This window comes from Acartia tonsa, chromosome 9 (assembly GCF_053477335.1).
Source record: "Acartia tonsa isolate MP-2025a chromosome 9, ASM5347733v1, whole genome shotgun sequence".
Lineage (NCBI taxonomy): Eukaryota > Metazoa > Arthropoda > Copepoda > Calanoida > Acartiidae > Acartia > Acartia tonsa.
Window position 1 is genome coordinate 46,717,895 of NC_137268.1, and position 20,997 is coordinate 46,738,891.

Here is a 20,997-nt window from a genome sequence, read left to right on the forward strand (position 1 = left end):
AGCAGAAGAAGTAGCGGCCAATTGCTGGAAGCTCCAGCAGCTAGACCCGGCCCATCCGGTGCGCGTCCAGGGGAGCACGTTCTCTGTGTTGAGGGGAGATGTATTGCTCCAGCTGACCTGCCAACGTAATAAGTATGTGGTCAGGGAGAGCAATGAATGTTGGGACAAGGTGCCGGTGGAGCCCACAGGATTGGTAGATGCCGTGACAAAGGTGTATAGCGGCCACGCCACCAAAATTCCCTGCTCCTCCACCTACCCCCTAACTGTACACGCTGAGGAAGGATGGATAGAGCTAACCCCCGCACCTAAGAAGAGGCCGCCCCCGCTGGATACACCCAAGCAGCTGCTGACCGAGCCCTTGGATGACTTCAGCTCGGGAGGATTGTATTCGCAGGCCGAGCTGAACTACTGGCAGCAGCTGCTAGCGTTCCCAGCGTATAAGGCCGCCATGCTGACCGGCCTGTCGTATGGCTCATGCGTCCAGCAAGGTAGCTGTTCAGCCACCGGAGACCATGGGATCGTGTCCTACGATATTGACCGACTGGCAGAGGAAGGAGAAGCCGCCCTGGATGTCTGGGCTGGGTTCAGACAGGCTATTCACGAGTGGGGAGATGGCGCAGCCATACTGTGTCTGCTGTTGTTGATCCTCAAGCTGCTGGGAGACTTAACCATCATTTCCCTGGCAGCCGCACAAGGAGGTGTACGGGCCGCCATGAACGCGATGTCACAAGTATTCCTGTACCACCCAACCTTGTATCGCAAGGCCTTGGCCAGAGCCAGGCTCACCCATGCCAAGTCCCGGGACTTTTCAGTAGACTGGGATGCCATTCCTATCGGCCGGGAAGCAGCGGAGGAAATGGTATCCATGCAATCAGCCGATAGTGGAAATGACCGCCCAGGCAGGCCTGGGCCACACTCTGGAAAGCCCCGCGGCCCCTCGGGAGGCCAGGCTGTCGCCCAGACGGTCAACCTGGTAGCCAGTGCCCCAGCCGCTGCCAACAACAACCAGAATGCCCCGTTACTGACCGGTCCCGCAGCGGCTGTGCCCCACGCCAACCTGACACCTGCTGGCGCCGAGCTACGTGTCCAACAAAAGCCAGCCTCTACCTTCTATCCCACGTTGGGGGCCCATCAGCCCTGAAAATCACCACTAGGATTCCATTGAATCATTATCGCTTGTATATAAATTAGCCCTAAGGAGCGGGCCGAAGGCCTCAACCACTGTCGGAAGTCTGGCAGGGAAACCTCCTCCCAGCCTTCCGAGGGGAGAGTTGTGGTATTCGGCAACCGTGAGCCATGTCTATGGCAACCCTGACCTGGGTTCGGAGAAGGGCCGAGGGCCCTCCCCCGAGTCCTGGGGAAGGGGTCTGCCGACCCCCTCCCTATGCCTGAAATTAATGATAGATTCTGACAGCCTTATTATGGTTAGGCTGTATTGTTAATTCCCCCCACCCTTTCCAGGGATGGGGGATCATTATTGCCCAAACTGATTATTGTATATGTATTATATTGATTCTGTTTTATGATTACTTATTCCAATCTGTGTATTTATTGTTTGTTGTATATAACTTTAGTAAACCTTAGACCCTGAATAAAGGAACAACTGAATAGACTCTGTTTATTATTTAGTGATTGCTAGAGAAGCGTAGCTTCTCTATAATATATGTGTCCACGTCTGTTCGCACTGCCGTAGTCATTTGAACTCTGGTGTCTGCCATTTAACCTAGGCGGATACCACAATACCACGCTTTGACTGCTGAAAGACAACTGCCACAAGTAGATCCAATACCCAAAATTTGAAGCCTTCAGTTTAAATAACAAAAAGATCCTAGACATTTTAAAATGACATTTTATGCACAATGAAAATTTTGAAACAAAATCATAAGCTTATTTTTGTCATAAATTTGGGTTGCCAGTAACCAATTATATTTTTACAATAAAAATACCCATTTTTATAGTCAAAATCATTAAAAAAAAATTAAGTTTAACTTGCATTGTACTGAGAGTACTGTATCATTTCCAGCCAATCAGAAGGATAAATCAGCTCAACAGCCAATTACAGCTGAGTTTCATTTGTTTCTGCTATGATTTATTGTTTGCAAACACAATTTAAACCGAATTTTTTTCAGATATTTTGACTATGGAATGTGGTGTTTTTATTGTAGAAATGTAATCATTTACCTACAATCTAAGTTTCTGACAAAGATGAGGTTTTAATTTTGTGTCTAGGCAACGTAATTTAATACTGTTTTTTTTTATTATGAGCAATGGAAATATATCAAAAGTTTCATTTTAAAATGCCTAGAACTTTTTTGTTATTGAAGCTGAAGGCTTCAAATTTGGGGTATTGGATCTACTTGTGGCAGTCTTTCAGAGTAGTTAAAGCGTGGAATTACTTTGTTTACTCTGTTTCTTTACATCAGGGAAAAGGGAATGTGATTCTGACAAACAATTCTAAGTGAAAATTTCCCCTCAACCCCCTTCCCTTTTTTCTCCCCTTCTTATCTTAAAATACCTTCTTACACTAAAATACAAGTTTTACTCCAACTTTACTCCCACAAAATCTTTAATTTTCGGCAATTTCAAATGGAATTAATTGGCTAAAAAACAGCCCCTGCTTTACAGAGACTTACCAAGGAGGGAGGGTACATAAGTGTTGACTATAAAGGTCCCCAAAGTCCTATTCTTTGGATTAAAAACTTTGGGAACTTGAATTTTGATTGTGTATTTTATTTAGTTGAGTGTCCAAGCGTTTCAACCACTGAGTGGGAACTTTAATTGAATTTTGGTTGTGTATTTTATTTAGTTAAGTGTCCAAACGTTTCAACCACAGAATGGGTTATTTTGTTTATCCTCATTGGGAATGAACAGCTATTTATCCGCCATTGTCTTATCCCTTTAGATCCCTGCTAACTTCCACTCTTTTTTAGTTTGTTGATATTTTTTATAAATTAAAGGATACCTGTAGTAAATTTTCTGAGACAGTCAACTCTTTTTGGATCCAATTGAAGTCCTAATTCTCTAAGTAAATGAGTTACAACTTGTATAGGATGATCTACTAAATCTTCATAGAATACTACATGAACCTAGTCAAAAATTATATCTTATTCTTTATGTAAATTTTAAAAACAATTCAAACAAAATAAAATATGTTTCAGCTAAAGTATCTATTCCTAAACTCATACCCTTAAAAAAATGTAATACCCTGAATAGTTATTTATCGTATGGTATTATAAACAGCTTTCCCTGGATACTAAAATAAAATAAAAATTACCTCTGAGCCGTAGATTAGCCAGTCCTCAATTATTTCATACCATCTAGTCAGTGGTTGTAATTATCAAAATAGAGTTATTTTTCAGGGAGGGGGGGGGATATTAGGCTGTTTATTACACTAGTCTCCAAAGCTTTATTATTTGTTGGCTTAATATATTTGCAATTTTTTATCAAATTTTAATTGGTTGGTTTATTAAATTGAGTGTCCAAACGTTTCATTTACTAGTTGTAATCTACAGAAACGGTAATTTTGTGTGTCATTATTGGGAATGTAGAATGTATCATTGTCTTATAGCTTTAGATAATTGTACAGTGTGGTTTTTTTATGAGAACTTTTTTGAAAGCAATTTTACCCCACTTATAGTTATCAGAATTTAATGATTAATGGCTTATTTTCTTCGTTTTTTAATGCAATTAATAGAACATTAAAAAAAATACTTCAGTTTTGGTTTGAAAAGTACAGTAAAATGTAAAATTCAAAACTTAGGTGTCAACATCTAAAAATGGTTTTAGCGCATTTTTCTTATGTTAAAATCTTCTACCTTTTGCAAGAATGGCTGCAAAACGCTTCAAAGTTTAGATCTAGTGCTAAAAATTGATACAGATACTATTGGGGAGATGTACTAGAATATATTAAAGTTTGCAGGTCATATCTCAATCAGGGAGGGAGTACTGGCCCCCCAAAGTCGACTACTGAAAATCCAATTTTTTTCTTGCAAAGGGTAGAAGATTTGAGCATAAGAAAAATGCGCTAAAACCATTTTGTGTTCTATTAATTGCATTAAAAAACGAAGAAAATAAGCTATTAATCATTAAATTCTGATAACTATAGGTGGGGTAAAATTGTTTTCAAAAAAGTTCTCATAAAAAAAAACACACTGTATTTTTCAAAAGTAAATGATATATTGATCATATGAAGAATCATGTAATTCATTAAAAAATGACAAAATTAAATTAAAATCTAATACCTGGTAATTGCTCTGTAGGCAAATTGTTCAAAATCATCTATTGGTATATATGTTTCATTGATTGCTCCGGTGTGCGTTTTTGTACTAAATACATATTTCGGGTTTTTTAGTCCTTCTCAATTATTAAAGGTGTACGTCCGCCCGTAACTTTTCGATAATTCTGACATGTTAGAATTGTCCTTACGATTTCCAACTTTGCATGATGATTCCTATAAAAGTTATGTACAATTTATGAGGCGTAGCAACTCTATAAGCCGTTCGTTTATTGAAAACAAGTCGATCTATAACCTTTTTAACAACAATTTTTATGTGTTTTAATTATCCTATTCATCTTATTCTTTTGAACAATAATTCCTATTACATTAAGGTATATAAGCTAAGCAATTGTATAATCAAATCCTAAAAAATATTAATAATAAAAATTGTTTTTTCAGTTCTGACACTCTACAAGTGTTAATGTTCGTTTGTCCTATCGTTTCAGAGGTTCGTTTTTAAGGATGTTGTCAACTTTGTTACTTTAAACTAAATTTGATACTTCAAATTACCTTTGAAAGTTGTAATATGAAAGTATAGCTTCGAATGGATTTCGAATTAATAGAACAGCTCTACCTTAAGTTCGAAATTAAAAAAAATTTTTAAATTTTTATTTTTTTAATATGATTTTTACACAGCCGAAATTGTAATGCGTGACGTCATAAAAATACATCTAAAAAGTAAGGATAAGAGGAGAAGTGGAAAAGGAACCTCCCCCCCCCCCCAAAAAAAAAAGATGGATGATAGAAGTATTTTTATGACGTCACATATGACACTTTCCGCTGTCCCGATTTTTAAAACCATAAAGTTGATTTATTGAATAAACAATAATAGTTATTTCTCGCATCGTATTATAAACAGCTTTCCGCGGATATAGAATGTACAATTATAAGATTAAGACCAGATTTTTTAGCCCCGAGGTGCCGAAGGCACCGGCTAAAAAAATGGTTTTAATCTTATAATTGTACATTGTTATATTCGTAGAAAGCTGGATATAATACGATGCTAGACATAGTTTTTTCGTATGGATGAGAACCGGTTCCTATCCACCGGATTCGAATGAATAGGAGAAAGAACATTACCATTGAATTTATTATTTCTGATGTATCTTATTCTCCATTTAAGAGAAAAGTTTCTAGTTATTCTTTTGAAAATTGCTCTGTGGTGAGTTTTCTGTAGTAAAGTTGTCCCATCTCTAAAAATAGGATTCACAATTTTGTAAGAGTACAGTTACAAATACTGGATAACAATTAACACAATGATCACAAAATCCATAAGTAGCGAAGCACAAAAATTATGGATGGATCTCCGGCAAAATAACCTATGGAGCAGTTTCATAATGAAACATTAAACTTAAAAATCTCAAAACTTCGTAAGATTTATTACTTGAAAATCTAGGAATCGATCTAGCACCTCAACCAATAAGCAAATCTTAATGAAACTTTGTGGGGATAAGTAAATTGTTAACTTTATAATCCCTAAAAATACAGCCGTTTATCTTGAATAGGAGTAAAGAAAATCATGAAAACTTATAAATCTAGGAATCGAACTAGCACCCCAACCAATAAGCAAATCTCTATAAAACTTGATAAAAGTATGCAGAATATGAAAGTATTCAATCCCTGAAAATAGGCGTTGAGAAAATCATGAAATCTTTAAAAAGGTAGGAATCGATCTAGCACCTCAACTAATTGACGAATCTTAATGAAACTTGGTGAAAATATGAAGACTAATAACAAAATTAATCCCTGAAAATTTCAGCTATCTATCTTTTTTAGGAGCCGAGAAAATCACGTTTTAACCTTCTCAGACGGAATTATAAAGTAGCTCCGCTACTAACAAGGATGACAAAATCCATAAGTAATTGTAAAAATTTATGGAAGGACAATGAGACAAAATGAATTATAGAGAAGATGTTCAGTTGATAAATGTGCAAAAATTCTTAGAAATAACGAAACCTTTCTAAATTAATAACTAACAATATTTCCAGAAATTTCATCTGTCTATCATAAATAGAAGTAGAGATAATCGCGTTTCCCCCATCGTTACGGACGGACACACAAAGTGAATTATAGAGTAGCTTTGCTACTAATAAACATGCCACATGTTACTTACGAATAATTTCTTGCCTCCCCATAATGTCCAGAATTATAGATTCTTTCATCAAAATAAACTGATCCTATATAAATATGGGTTTGAGAAAAATAGAAGATACAATACGAACTAGAAGATTAAGTAAATGTAATTTTTAAGCCAACTTTTAAATGGTGATAATATCCATAAAAGCAAAGCTCTGAAACGGTAGGGCAAACGAATATTAACACTTTTCATAACTAATTAAGGAGAATATATTCAAAATTGTAAGTAAATTTGTTTAAAAACTACTTAAATACAGGCTCCTGTTTAATGACATTTTTACATTTTGGGACTTATGCTTATAATATAATTATAAAATTGTACTTTTCTTTTCTAGGATTCAGAATTCCAAACATCAAAACAATAGGATAATCATATCGCATAAAAAGTTGTTTTAATTAAGATGGAAGTACGGACATTCTTCTAGCAATTATAGAGTTGTTACGCTTTCTAAATCACACCTAACTATTACAGGAGTCACCATGCCAAGTTTGAAATCGATTGGACAATTCCAACATGCCTAAATTAACGATGAGAGATTTCCCTTTCAGGATGGACCGACCCTAATTTTAGAAAAACTTTTTTTGAAATTCATAAAAAAGTTTACCTGTAAAAACACCTGCAGCTCCCTCAATGAGGTACCTGTTCAAAAAGATAAGAATAGTTATCATCGCATCGTATTATAAACAGCTTTCCGCGGATATAGAATGTACAATTTTAAGGTTAAGACCAGTTTTGTTAGCCTCGAGATGCCGAAGGCACAGACAAACAAAACTTGTTTTGATATTATGATTGTACATTTTTTAATTCGTCGAAAACTGGGTATAATATGATACGATACATGATTTTTTAGTGTTGCTGAGAACCAGTTCTTATCCACTGGATATTACTCAGTTTCGATGCCCTACTGGAATATATTCTTAAATAATGCTTAAGACTGATTAGGCTAAATCCTATGCAATTTTCTAAGCTAGCCTAGTAGTTCAGGTTTCTTTAGTAGTACCTGAAACTCCACCACTAATTTTGAATAATTAAAAAAATGGGGTGGGGATTTTTTTAATTTTGGAGGGGTTGGGGGTTGTCCCACGCCCCAAGAAAATAGCCTAAAACCACCACAAAACCAGTAGGTATATTCTCTGAAGAATAGAATCCGATTGGTTTAGTGGTTACCGAGATCTTAAGGGACAGACGGACGGACGGACAGACAGACATCTTTCTACTTTGTATTATAGATAAAAAAATATTTCCCAGTATTGTGTGAAGCTCATGAAAAACCTATGATATGAATATTTGAATTCCCTATAATAAAGTTAGCTTTTTAGAAATCTTATTCTCATAAAAGTGGTCGCTTGAATGCAAAAAAGAAACAAAGATATTTGTCTGCTATAGGTATCCCTGATAAGTTTGACGAGTTTTTAGGTGAGATGAACCTCTAAAGGGTGTGCAAAAAAATGCGGACATTTAAAATTAAAATTGCGCGGCTTGTGTTAATAGTAGAAAAATGTTATGAATACCGTTAGAACCGCTAAGAAGTCTATTTTTTTAAATATAAGAACAATTCCTCGTATAGTTAAGGAGCTACGTGTTAAAATGTCCTTACTGATATAAAACTTGACTTGCGAGTAAATTTTAAAATACAACTAAAAATTAAAGAAGATATTTTGCAAAAAGAGATGCCTAGATTTTTTAATTTCAAATTGCACGGCTTCTGTTAATAGTAGATAAATGTTACGCATTTAAATAAGAACGGTTCCTGTGCTACAAATAATCTAGGAGCTAGGTGGTAAAATGTCCCAAAATTTACTCGCAAGTCAAGTTTTAAGTCAGTTGGAACATTTTAACACGTAGCTCCTAAACTATGTGTAGCACAGGAATAGTTTTTATATTTCCTGAAAATATACTTCTTAGCGGTTCTAACGGTATGCGTAGTATTTTTCTACTATTAACATAAGCCGTGCAATTTTAATTTTAAAAATGCTCGCATTTTTTGCACACCCTTTATATATATTATTTGTATTGTTATTACCTTAGCCAAGTATTGCCAGATCTAGGGAAAGAAGCCAACGCCATCAATGGAAGAGTTCCCTCTCTTTCAAAGATTAAAACAAGGATGACAACATCCATAAAAGCGAAGCACTGAAACGGTAGGACAAACGAACATTAACACTTGTTTAGTGTCAGAACTGAATAATCAGAATTTAAAAGTATAGGAGTCGCAGCAAACTTGTAAGTAAATTTGTTGAAAAACTCCTTGATACAGGATATTGTTTATGGTCATAACTACATTTTTAGGACTTGATTATAGAGTTGCTTTGCTTATAGTATTGTACTTTGTTGTCCCAGGAATCTATATACCAAAAATCAGATAAAACGTATAATCACATAAAAATTTGTTGTTTAAAAAGTAGAAAAATCGACATGTTTAAAATAAACGTACAGACATTCTGGTAATGATTATAGAGTTGCTACGCTTTCTAAATCGTACCAAACTACTATAGGAATGACCATGCAAAGTTTGAAATCGATAGGACAATTCTAACAAGCCTAAATTAACGAAAAAGCTATCTATCTCGGACGGACGGACCGATCCTACTAATACAAAAGCTTCGTTTTTAAAAAGGATGATAACATCAATAAGTAGCAAAGCACAAAAATCATTTAATGGACAAACGGACGAAGTCCAAAATACATAACTTTTGCACCACGTCGTCTTCCTGTGACGTCATATTCTCCATCTCTGTTTTAGGGATTTTCTTTCTCACTTTTCCTCTCATCGCCCACATTTTATGACATCACAGGAAGACGACGTGGTGCAAACCTATGTATTTTGGGCTTCGTCGACAAACTGAGTAAGTTATAGTTATCAAATGTTCTGTTATCATAAAAAGGAAAAAGAGAAAAATCACGAAACCTTTGATTGCGATTATTTCTTTTGAAGCATGACCGACAATGTTTAGATTAGTTGCACATATGTCATCAGATTCTTGACTAAAAAGTTTAGCTGGCTATCTTTAATATTAGATCGATAAATTACATTTCCCACATAGCGTTACGGATTGAATGCCGGACTAACAGACAAAATAAAGTATAGAGTAGCTTCACTAAGAAATAAATTAATGAGAAAAGTATTTGTCATAAAATTAGAATATTTGTTTTTGATTTATTTACATATTTTTTTCCGCAGCTTTTTATAGCGCCAAAAAATTACGTCAAACTGGCCTACCATTGGTTAATTAAAATATATACTGGCCTGCCAATGGTAATTCAGTATGTGTTTTAGCATATCATTGGTCAATAGGTCATTTGTATTGTATGACGTCATTTTTATAGGCACTATAAAGAGCTTCATTTCTATCTCAAACCTTGCAATTCTAGTTGTAAAATTTCTACATTCTGCATCCTAAAAACACATAAAATTTTACTTTTTTATATATGTAGTTTTTTATTTCAATGTTATGAGCACTTTTCCATTATGGCTTGTAAACCGATTAATATCCGGTGGATTTGAACCGGGTTTTAGTCATACTTCAAAATCATGTTTAGCATCGTACTACAGACAATTTCCCACGAATATTAAATTAAAGATTATAGAATCAATAAAAAAAATTTTATCCCGGGACTTTGGCCCCTCGGGTCTAACAAATTGTTATTAATCTTATAATTTTTCATTTTAATATCCGTAGAAAGCTGTTTATATTACGATGCATTAAATAATTATTACTTTTTCAAGCTATTTTACCTACCTGAGGCCAGGGTATATTTTCCTCCCAATCTCCCCACTCAATTATAATCTTTCTTTCAAATTTTTTAACATCAAATATTCTAAACATTAGAAAAATTGTTTTAAGAAAAGTTATCAAAAATAAAAGTAAATTATTTTGCAGTATGGCTTCGAAACTGATTAATATCCCCTGGATTAGAACCGGTTCTCAGCCATACTGAAAATCGTATTGCAGACAATTTTGGACAAAAAAACTGGTTTTAATCTTATAATTTTTCATTTTAATATCCGTGGAAAGCTGTTTATAATACGATGCAATAGATAACTATTATATGACAAATATATTTAGAATTGTTTAGCAGAAAACTTTTAAGAAAAATTTACCTGTAACTAAAATTATATGTTAAACTGTATAAAGCACAAAGTACAATTAAACTAAATGCTATAATCATCAATGTTCTTTATTTTTTATTTTTATTTATTACATTTCAAATGTCTTTACAATTAAAAATAAAACTAAATACTTTTAATCGATTTTTTAAAGAACGTGTCCTAATTTTTGTAATTTTGTTTTAACCAATTTGTGACGAGCTCCCAAAGCTCAAAGTTTTGATTCAACGGGGTTCAACAAAATAGATTTTTTCAATAATTACTCAACAGAATTTAAAAAGTAAGCTGTCAAATTAAAGATTTTACTATTTTCGTTCATAATGGCAACTTATTTTGTTGCGTTTTAGTACCTTAAAACCAACTTAATTTTTGAAAAAAACTTGAATTACTTCAAAAATAATAGGTCAACAAAAAAAAATGATTGCATATCTAAACTCTATGTATCATTTTACATCTACTACTTACCAAAAGCAACGACTAGCTATTTTTTTTTAATTACAAATGTTAGGGCACGTAAAAATAAAAAGATTATAACTGGAAATCAAAGAATATTTGCCTAAAATAAGGAATTTTTTCCTATTAATATTTTTCTTTTGTAGTATTTTCCACATAACTAAAAATGTAGCATGTAATATATGAAGTGTAAGGCAATTACTGAGAAATCAATATAAAGTTGTTTTTAAATTAAATAATTTAAGACAGGTGTTTTAATTCAGTTTATCTGCAATCATTTTAGCTTGGTCTAAGTAAATTTCTCTGTGAAATATCAATTTTCTTTTACGTGGACAATTATGTCTAAAACAGTACAGTAATAGTTATATATCGCATATATGTAAATGAAACTGTTACCTAAAGCATAAGATACACATTCGGTCTTTCGTTGGCTATAAAACTTTGGAGAATTATATAAAATTTTGATTGATTAATACTATCATTGTATATTTTTTCACCAATAATTTTGATCACCCTTAGATGCCTATGTAGTATGTATGTAGGCGTCAACATTTTAAAATCTCTCATTAATCCTTCCCTGCGTCACATATTTTTCAATATAATTATTGGCATAATTATGAAATAAAATGCCGCGTTAGCATAATAAAACAAGGATGACAACATCCATTAAAGCGAAGCACTGAAACGGTAGGACAATCGGACATTAACACTTGTATAGTGTCAGAACTGAATAATAATAATATAAATGTATAAGAGTCAAAGCAAAATTGTAAGTAAATTTGTTGAAAAAATGCTTGATACAGAATAATGTTTATGGACATACTTACATTTTCTGGACTTGATTATAGAGTTGCATCGCTTACTACATTATACTTTGTTGTCCCAGGAATCAATATACCAAAAATCAGATCAATCCGATAATTAGATCACATAAAAATTTGTTGTTAAAAAGGTAAAAAAAACAACATGTTTAAAATGGACGTACGGACATTTTGGTAATTATTATAGAGTTGCTACGCTTTCTAAATCGTACCTAACTACTAAAGGAATCACCATGCAAAAATTTGAAATCGATAGGATAATTCTAACATGCCAAAATTAACGAAAAAGCTATCCATTCGGACGGACCGACCCTAATTATAGTAAAGCTTCGCTTTTAAAAATATTATAAATAATATAACTCACAATGCAAAAAAATTTATAAATAAAGAGTGGGGTCTGCAATGTCTAAAAGTGTAGATCAAGACTTTAACTCTTTTATTAAAGTAACAGGATGTTTGCTGTCTATCTGTGTGACTGTATTTGGTTTCTTTACTGTAAAGCTTCTTATAGGTCAAAAGAAGGTTTTCAACCATTTTTGGGTTCCTTCAAGTAAGACCAATTAAGTTTTTTAAATGACATTGGGAGTAATCCAGGAATGTCCAAATTTTTTTTTGAGGGGGGGGGGGGTAAAATAAGGAGTTTCAAAGAATTGAGGGGGATAATCTACTCCTTTACCCACATCCTAGAACGTTTATGGTGTGATCTTGTTTTTAAGGAATAATACAACATTTTATAAAATATTTTGGGCGTTTTTAAGAACAAATAAACTGGTGTTTTTTATTTTTAAGGAAATACCAGATTAGAATTTACAAACAAGTTTAAAACACAAAGCAGCTTCTTTATGCGAAGTGGCGCTTCCACTTTAAAACTTTGGTATATTAACGTCTGTCTGTCATTGTCATGGTGTTAAGTGGCGGATTTTAATATGAAATTACTAATATGAACTGTCTAAAGAAATTCCCATATTAAAGAAATTGTATCCTATAATGTAAAGTAATAAGGTTTATTTGTTTGTATCTTAAGATTTCGATAGGAAATAAACCGATTAAGTTTTTTAGTGAAGCGTCATACTGGTCTTGGGATGGTTTCATGATTTTTGTTTTTCATTTTTTCGCCCTTCCCTAACACTTCCAAAACAAAGCCGCTTGATTCTAGGGGTGCAACTAATAGTATTTTACTGAAGAATTTATCAGTTTTTACTAAGACCAACAGACCTATTAAACCTAAAAACAGCCGCTAATTTTAAAGAATTTGCGCTATTAAATTAAAAAAAATATTTGGCTGTTTTCTAGGATCACTAGATGAATATGTAGCAACATTAGGTTATATGTTCGACATAAGGTCTTACATGACATATTTGAAATACATTTACATTATTAGGAGCGCAGCTACTCTTTAAACATGGATAATATACGTAGATATATTAACAGGGGAAAATTTGTACTCAATTTAGGTTGCTAATATATTGGTCTGTTTGTTCATCCAGTGGTAGGGGAGGGGATGGGGTAAAGGAAGCCGATTGGAGGTATCGTTGTTTTAGCAAGGTGCGAGTTTCATTTTGTTATACAACATAAAAAAAAATGATATAACATCCAAGTAAAAATATATCCATTCATGACAGATTTGAAATCCATTTACATTATTATAGGCAGTGTTGCGGAGCCGGAGCCGGGAGCCGTGGAGCCGCCATATTTTGCTGGAGCCGGAGCCGTAATTTTCGTTAAAAAACGGCTCCGGCTCCGGTTTAGATAAATAAAGAGATTTTTTTACAAATTATAATTTGGTAACTCTGTTTTGTCATGTGCAAATGCCCCTATGAAGTTTTTCAAGTCCATTTTTATCAAAAATTGAACTTTTAAAACCTACAAAAATAGACGTGGGAAAAAACATCAAAATATCCACGAATATTCTATAACCATTAGCATAGCAGGGAGTGAAAGGACAATGGAGTGTAATTTATACTTGTGCCTAAAGTTTTGTAAACACGTTCTCTCATTTGTGGCTTAAAAACTTTGTAAAAATCATGATCGGGTATTATGCAAACAAACTGCACGTATGTATCCAAACTTTTCCACCAATGATTTAATCTACAGGGGAATTTTGTTTATCTTAATTATATGTCTACATAAATTCATTGACTTTTGTCTTATCCCTTGAGATCCCAGATACAGAAGACTTTTTCTCGTATTCATTCGAATCCGGTGGATAGGAACCGGTTCTCATCCATACGAAAAAACTATGTCTAGCATCTTATTATATCCAGCTTTCTACGAATATAGAAATGTACAATCATAAGATTAAAACCAGTTTTTAGCCGGTGCCTTTGGCACCTCGGGGCTAAAAAAACTAGTTTTAATCTCATAATTGTACATTCTATATCCGCGGAAAGCCGTTTATAATACGATACGAGAAATAACTATTAGCGCATTTATGTGAGCTACGTGACAACATTGCTCACATATCCCAGGATCGATATAATACCATAAAAAAACCTAGTTTTTACCACTTTTATGGTAAAATTTTACCAGCCTATACGATTTAAAAGGTGGTAAAATTTTACCGTAACCGTGGTAAAAACACTTTTAGTGGTACTTTCTCACGCTTTTTACCATCGATTTTTACCACAATTATCGGTAAAATTTTACCAGATTTCCGGTAAAATATTACCATTTTAGGACGCAAATTTATACCAGATTTTGACCAATTTTTACCACTTTTTTGGTAAAATTTACCGCAAATTTCTGGTAGATTTTACCGAAAAAGTGGTAAAACTGTTCAACACCTGGTAATATTTTTGCCCTAAACTGGTAAAATTTTACCAGAAATAGGGTAAATATGGTAAAAATTTACCAATAATTGTGGTAAAAACGGGTGGTAAAAATCACGAGAAAGTGGTAAAAAACGACCTTAATTATAGAAAAACCTCGCTTGTACACAAAACGCAAAAATAAAAAAAAAATTGTTTTCATTATTATCTTTATTGATTGAAACACTTAAACATATTTTTTTACATAATGATTTACATAGGTACGATAGCGCGATACTATATAGGTATATATTCACAGAAATTTTCTTAATTAGTCTATAATTCTAGACGTGGTTTAAATGACCAAATATTACATAGTTTTACAGATAATATAACTGCATGTTTAATCGGTTTAAGCTGAGAAATTAACACAAATATACATAGGTTTTAATTGCTGAGATCTGGATTCTAATTGTACTTTATACTAGAACATTTTTATATACAAGAAAAATATATTACGAAGTTACTTTCCATTATTAAATTTTCAAAAATTTGCTATATAGGAATAGCGGTTTCAAATATAATATTATATGAATATTCTCATCGTCAGAACAAAACTGTCAAACTGTCATATAGATTAATGTACGTACAAATTAAAGGTGGTTAAACATATTTTTGACTCAAGATATCTTGATATATATCACTTTTTTATCACAAATAGTTTATATATGATCTGACTGGAAGGACTATTATACATCAGCTTACTTTTGTCCTTCTTTTCTTTGTTTTTGCCTCTTGTGAAAGAAGACGCGGCAGTCTGGACACATATAGGTGCATTCGATGAGTCTCGTGTTCAATGGCAGCTCGCTTCGGGGACTGCGTCCATGGGCGCAGGTCTTGATTTTCCCCGGTGTTGCACTTCTTTTGCGCCTACTCAGTTTTGATGCTGGCGGGATTGTAGGAGGGGGTGGTTCAAACATCTCCTGCTCATCATCTGACACCCGATACACTGAAATTAAAATATTTTTTAAAATTACTTTTTTTTACAAAAAAATACTTCAATTTTACAATAGTTTTTTTTTCTAGCCTAACCTAACCTAGTGTATTAATAGAAAGAGTAATATTTCTAGTTTTAACCTAGCCTAGCCTAGCCTAGCCTAGCCTAGCCTAGCCTAGCCTATTCTAACCTAACCTAACCTAACCTAACCTAACCTAACCTAACCTAACCTAACCTAACCTAACCTAACCTAGTGTAATAATACAATGTAGTACAGAAATGTTTCACTATATGCTTTGGGCACAGTCGCTAGTATAAATATTGTACTATACCTGGGCTTTTTGGTCCTGGATTCTTTATGTTCTCATAAATTATATCAAAATCCGGTTGGTCTTTCATCCTGAAATTAAACAATCTATACTACAAAGTAAAACGATTTTTGTTTGTATGTAGCGAAGGATCTTGTTAACCGCTGAACCGATCGGGTTCTTCTCATAGGTACCGGCAAGGGAAGGGAGTGGCAAAAGAAACTTTAAGGATATACTTCATATTAGAGGGTTTAGCGTACAGAAAAATCATTTACAACACAGTCGCCAGGATAAAGTAGTAAAAACAATTTTTAAAAAATCTTACTTTGCTGGTGTTTCCATAACAGTGACTTCCTTAACCTCGTTCTCATCCGAATTTTCTGGAGAGCCAGCTGCAGCTGTTTTGTTCCTGAATTAAACAATATATATATAATAATCTATTTAAATTAAGTAGTTAACTTTTTGGTTCCACATTTACCCCTTCCACCTTACCCAGCTAGAGGCGTACTTGCTAGTACTCGCTTTTAATAAATAAAGGAACACGTTGAATTTGTCTTTACAGAAAAATCATTTACAACACTGTCGCCCGGATAAAGTATGAAAAAATAATATTAAAAGAAATATCTTACTTTGCTTCTCCTTCCATAACAGAGGCTTGTCCGACCTTCTGGTCATCCTTTTGTGCCGCCGGACATTTCTCGGATTGCTCCCTGAATTAAGCAATCATATTATTATTAAATAGTAAACTTTTTATGGTCCACATTTACCACTCCCACCTTACCCCTAGAGGCATACTTGCTATAGTTTTGTAATATATAAAGGTGAATTTGTCTGTACCGAAAAATCATTTACAACACAGTCGCCCGGATAAAGTATGAAAAAAGATTATTAAAAGAAACTAGTGGCTACGCCCCTAGAAACCTCTAGGGGCACTTAAGGTTGGAAGGGGAAAAATCAACATCTTCCCATTTTCAATTTCAGTTTCAGAAGAGTAAAAATATTTTTTGGGGGAGGGGGTGAAGACACCCTGCACAAAAATAGTTTAAAACCTTTCCAGGACCTATAAGAAGCTTCACTTTAAAGGAGAACAATATCGGTTTAGCGGTTATCCTTCGGGACAGACAAAAAACGCTTACTACTTTATATAATAGGATATCTTACTTTGCTTCTCCTTCCATAACAGAGGCTTGTCCGACCTTCTGATCATCATTTTGTGCCGCCGGACATTTCTCGGATTGCTCCCTGAATTAAGCAATCATATTATTATTAAATAGTAAACTTTTTATGGTCCACATTTACCACTCCCACCTTACCCCTAGAGGCATACTTGCTAGTTTTGTAATATATAAAGGTGAATTTGTCTGTACCGAAAAATCATTTACAACACAGTCGCCCGGATAAAGTATGAAAAAAGATTATTAAAAGAAACTAGTGGCTACGCCCCTAGAAACCTCTAGGGGCACTTAAGGTTGGAAGGGGAAAAATCTACATCTTCCCATTTTCAATTTCAGTTTCAGAAGAGTAAAAATATTTTTTGGGGGAGGGGGTGAAGACACCCTGCACAAAAATAGTTTAAAACCTTTCCAGGACCTATAAGAAGCTTCACTTTAAAGGAGAACAATATCGGTTTAGCGGTTATCCTTCGGGACAGACAAAAAACGCTTACTACTTTATATAATAGGATATCTTACTTTGCTTCTCCTTCCATAACAGAGGCTTGTCCGACCTTCTGATCATCATTTTGTGCCGCCGGACATTTCTCGGATTGCTCCCTGAATTAAGCAATCATATTATTATTAAATAGTAAACTTTTTATGGTCCACATTTACCACTCCCACCTTACCCCTAGAGGCATACTTGCTAGTTTTGTAATATATAAAGGTGAATTTGTCTGTACCGAAAAATCATTTACAACACAGTCGCCCGGATAAAGTATGAAAAAAGATTATTAAAAGAAACTAGTGGCTACGCCCCTAGAAACCTCTAGGGGCACTTAAGGTTGGAAGGGGAAAAATCTACATCTTCCCATTTTCAATTTCAGTTTCAGAAGAGTAAAAATATTTTTTGGGGGAGGGGGTGAAGACACCCTGCACAAAAATAGTTTAAAACCTTTCCAGGACCTATAAGAAGCTTCACTTTAAAGGAGAACAATATCGGTTTAGCGGTTATCCTTCGGGACAGACAAAAAACGCTTACTACTTTATATAATAGGATATCTTACTTTGCTTCTCCTTCCATAACAGAGGCTTGTCCGACCTTCTGATCATCATTTTGTGCCGCCGGACATTTCTCGGATTGCTCCCTGAATTAAGCAATCATATTATTATTAAATAGTAAACTTTTTATGGTCCACATTTACCACTCCCACCTTACCCCTAGAGGCATACTTGCTAGTTTTGTAATATATAAAGGTGAATTTGTCTGTACCGAAAAATCATTTACAACACAGTCGCCTGGATAAAGTATGAAAAAAGATTATTAAAAGAAACTAGTGGCTACGCCCCTAGAAACCTCTAGGGGCACTTAAGGTTGGAAGGGGAAAAATCTACATCTTCCCATTTTCAATTTCAGTTTCAGAAGAGTAAAAATATTTTTTGGGGGAGGGGGTGAAGACACCCTGCACAAAAATAGTTTAAAACCTTTCTAGGACCTATAAGAAGCTTCACTTTAAAGGAGAACAATATCGGTTTAGCGGTTATCCTTCGGGACAGACAAAAAACGCTTACTACTTTATATAACAGGATATCTTACTTTGCTTCTCCTTCCATAACAGAGGCTTGTCCGACCTTCTGATCATCATTTTGTGCCGCCGGACATTTCTCGGATTGCTCCCTGAATTAAGCAATCATATTATTATTAAATAGTAAACTTTTTATGGTCCACATTTACCACTCCCACCTTACCCCTAGAGGCATACTTGCTAGTTTTTTAATATATAAAGGTGAATTTGTCTGTACCGAAAAATCATTTACAACACAGTCGCCCGGATAAAGTATGAAAAAAGATTATTAAAAGAAACTAGTGGCTACGCCCCTAGAAACCTCTAGGGGCACTTAAGGTTGGAAGGGGAAAAATCAACATCTTCCCATTTTCAATTTCAGTTTCAGAAGAGTAAAAATATTTTTTGGGGGAGGGGGTGAAGACACCCTGCACAAAAATAGTTTAAAACCTTTCCAGGACCTATAAGAAGCTTCACTTTAAAGGAGAACAATATCGGTTTAGCGGTTATCCTTCGGGACAAACAAAAAACGCTTACTACTTTATATAATAGGATATCTTACTTTGCTTCTCCTTCCATAACAGAGGCTTGTCCGACCTTCTGGTCATCCTTTTGTGCCGCCGGACATCTCTTGGATTGCTCCCTGAATTAAGCAATCATATTATAATTAAATAGTAAACTTTTTTTTTGGTCCACATTTACCCCTCCCACCTTACCCCTAGAGGCATACTTGCTAGTTTTGTAATATATAAAGGTGAATTTGTCTGTACCGAAAAATCATTTACAACACAGTCGCCCGGATTAAATACCCAAAAAAGAAGTGAAAAAAATTTCTTACTTTGTTTGTGTTTCCAAACAAGCGATCTCCTCTTCCAAAGAAGCAATTTTTTGCTTTGCTGCCCTAAGGTCTTGTTTTATTTTCTGCATTGTCTCCCATCCATCGTCGTCCCTGAAAAATAAAAAAAAATAATACTAAAGTAACAGGATGTCCGTGTTTATGTACCGAAGGATCTCGATAACCACTGAACAGATCGGGTTCTTCTCATAGGTACCGGCAAGGGAAGGGAGTGGCAAAAGAAACTTTAAGAGATATACTTCATATTAGAGGGTTTAGCGTAGCTGCTAATTTGAAATATCAGGGGTGTATATCCTATATGGGATCCCCTGTTCAGGTGGTGGGGGGAAAATAACTAAAATATGTGTGGTAGGACCAAAAATTTTAGTTCTTTCAATATTTCTCCATTTCCGTCCCTACTTGGTGAGATAAAAATAGGTGGGAAAAAAATACAAAATTTTGTACCACGGGAACAAAATAAATCTTGTGCGTAATGTACACCCCTGAATGAAACTATAATTATTCGCCATAACAATAATGTTTATCCTACTCTTTTCAATCCGGCTACTACCACCTTCCGAACAGAAATAGAATGGTAACAAAAATAAATAAACTTACGTAGTGCAATCCAAAGTTAGGTTCAAATCTTCTGTATCAGACGATTTAGGAGGGGTATCAGGCAGGTCAGCCAGCTTAGCAGGCAGCTCAGGCTCAGACACACTCATTTCGTTCTTCTCTTTTTCGCTATCACTGAAATATATAAATATATATTATATATCCCAGGTAATCGGACCTTTGCCCAAAGAAGTAATTACCAAAAAATATGTAATATGTATTTATGTAATTATGTTGTGATGGATTGTCGAATCCGATTCGATGAATGGTTACCAAAATATAGCTAGGGACGGACGGACGGACGGACAGACAGACAGACAGACAGACATCATTCTACTTCGTTTTATACATATTAAAATATTACTCACCCACTTGTGGTTTCCGGCTTCTGTTCTTCGTGCTGTTCGTCTCTCTCTAAGTCGGCTGCTGCTGTGGCTGACATGGACATGTCGGACATTCTATATTAAATTTGAAAAGAAACAAATTATCACTGGTAATTATAAATTTTCATGAATAAATGTCCAAAAAACTGACGTAGGGAATTTTAATATAATAGGGTCCAGCAAGATCACATATTGGTATATCTTATATTGTAAACAAGTATATAGACAAATTTCATTTACAAAAAGTTAATACAAATTTGAAACGTTCTCTTTTTTAATTACAGCACAGAAACATTACGGATTTTACCATGGAAATCTACCACCGTATTAATTAAAACATTCCCTACGATAACTGTCATATATATAATATTTATATACAAAATTAAACAAATATATAAAATTAACAAAAGCTAGTTGTGAATACTTTTTTTCCTTAGTTTAGGGGGTAAACTACAACTGCTATATACTGAATTACAAAAAATGCAACAGATTATACAACAAAAAATTTTCAGTTTAAGCTCTTAACTTTAAGCTCATTAAACTTAATTGGTGGAAAGGGGTAGTTTCACAAAATGCATTTGAACTTAATTTTGTGAAT

The 20,997-nt window shown here is 34.4% G+C and overlaps 3 protein-coding genes across 3 annotated transcripts; all 3 read right to left on the minus strand.

The window, feature by feature from the left end:
- Positions 1-2,901: 2,901 nt before the first annotated feature.
- Positions 2,902-10,228, minus strand: LOC145327915 (sialate:O-sulfotransferase 2-like). The gene is made up of 10 exons (XM_080171445.1): positions 10,154-10,228; positions 9,773-9,810; positions 8,437-8,499; positions 7,018-7,052; positions 6,390-6,453; positions 5,357-5,469; positions 4,787-4,850; positions 4,242-4,325; positions 3,275-3,317; positions 2,902-3,086 (listed from the first exon to the last, which is right to left on the minus strand). Exons 3-10 carry the CDS (start codon positions 8,478-8,480, stop codon positions 2,952-2,954), a joined length of 582 nt encoding a protein of 193 aa, XP_080027571.1. The 5' UTR covers positions 8,481-8,499; positions 9,773-9,810; positions 10,154-10,228; the 3' UTR covers positions 2,902-2,951.
- A 4,527-nt stretch (positions 10,229-14,755) lies between these two features.
- LOC145329085 (uncharacterized) lies at positions 14,756-16,556 on the minus strand. The gene is made up of 3 exons (XM_080173105.1): positions 16,173-16,556; positions 15,872-15,939; positions 14,756-15,551 (listed from the first exon to the last, which is right to left on the minus strand). The coding sequence occupies exons 1-3, from the start codon at positions 16,187-16,189 to the stop codon at positions 15,304-15,306; spliced, it is 333 nt and encodes a 110-aa protein (XP_080029231.1). The 5' UTR covers positions 16,190-16,556; the 3' UTR covers positions 14,756-15,303.
- Positions 16,557-18,593: 2,037 nt separating this feature from the next.
- Positions 18,594-20,490, minus strand: LOC145329086 (uncharacterized). The gene is made up of 4 exons (XM_080173106.1): positions 20,385-20,490; positions 20,020-20,151; positions 19,405-19,515; positions 18,594-19,209 (listed from the first exon to the last, which is right to left on the minus strand). The coding sequence occupies exons 1-4, from the start codon at positions 20,471-20,473 to the stop codon at positions 19,125-19,127; spliced, it is 417 nt and encodes a 138-aa protein (XP_080029232.1). The 5' UTR covers positions 20,474-20,490; the 3' UTR covers positions 18,594-19,124.
- Positions 20,491-20,997: the final 507 nt, after the last annotated feature.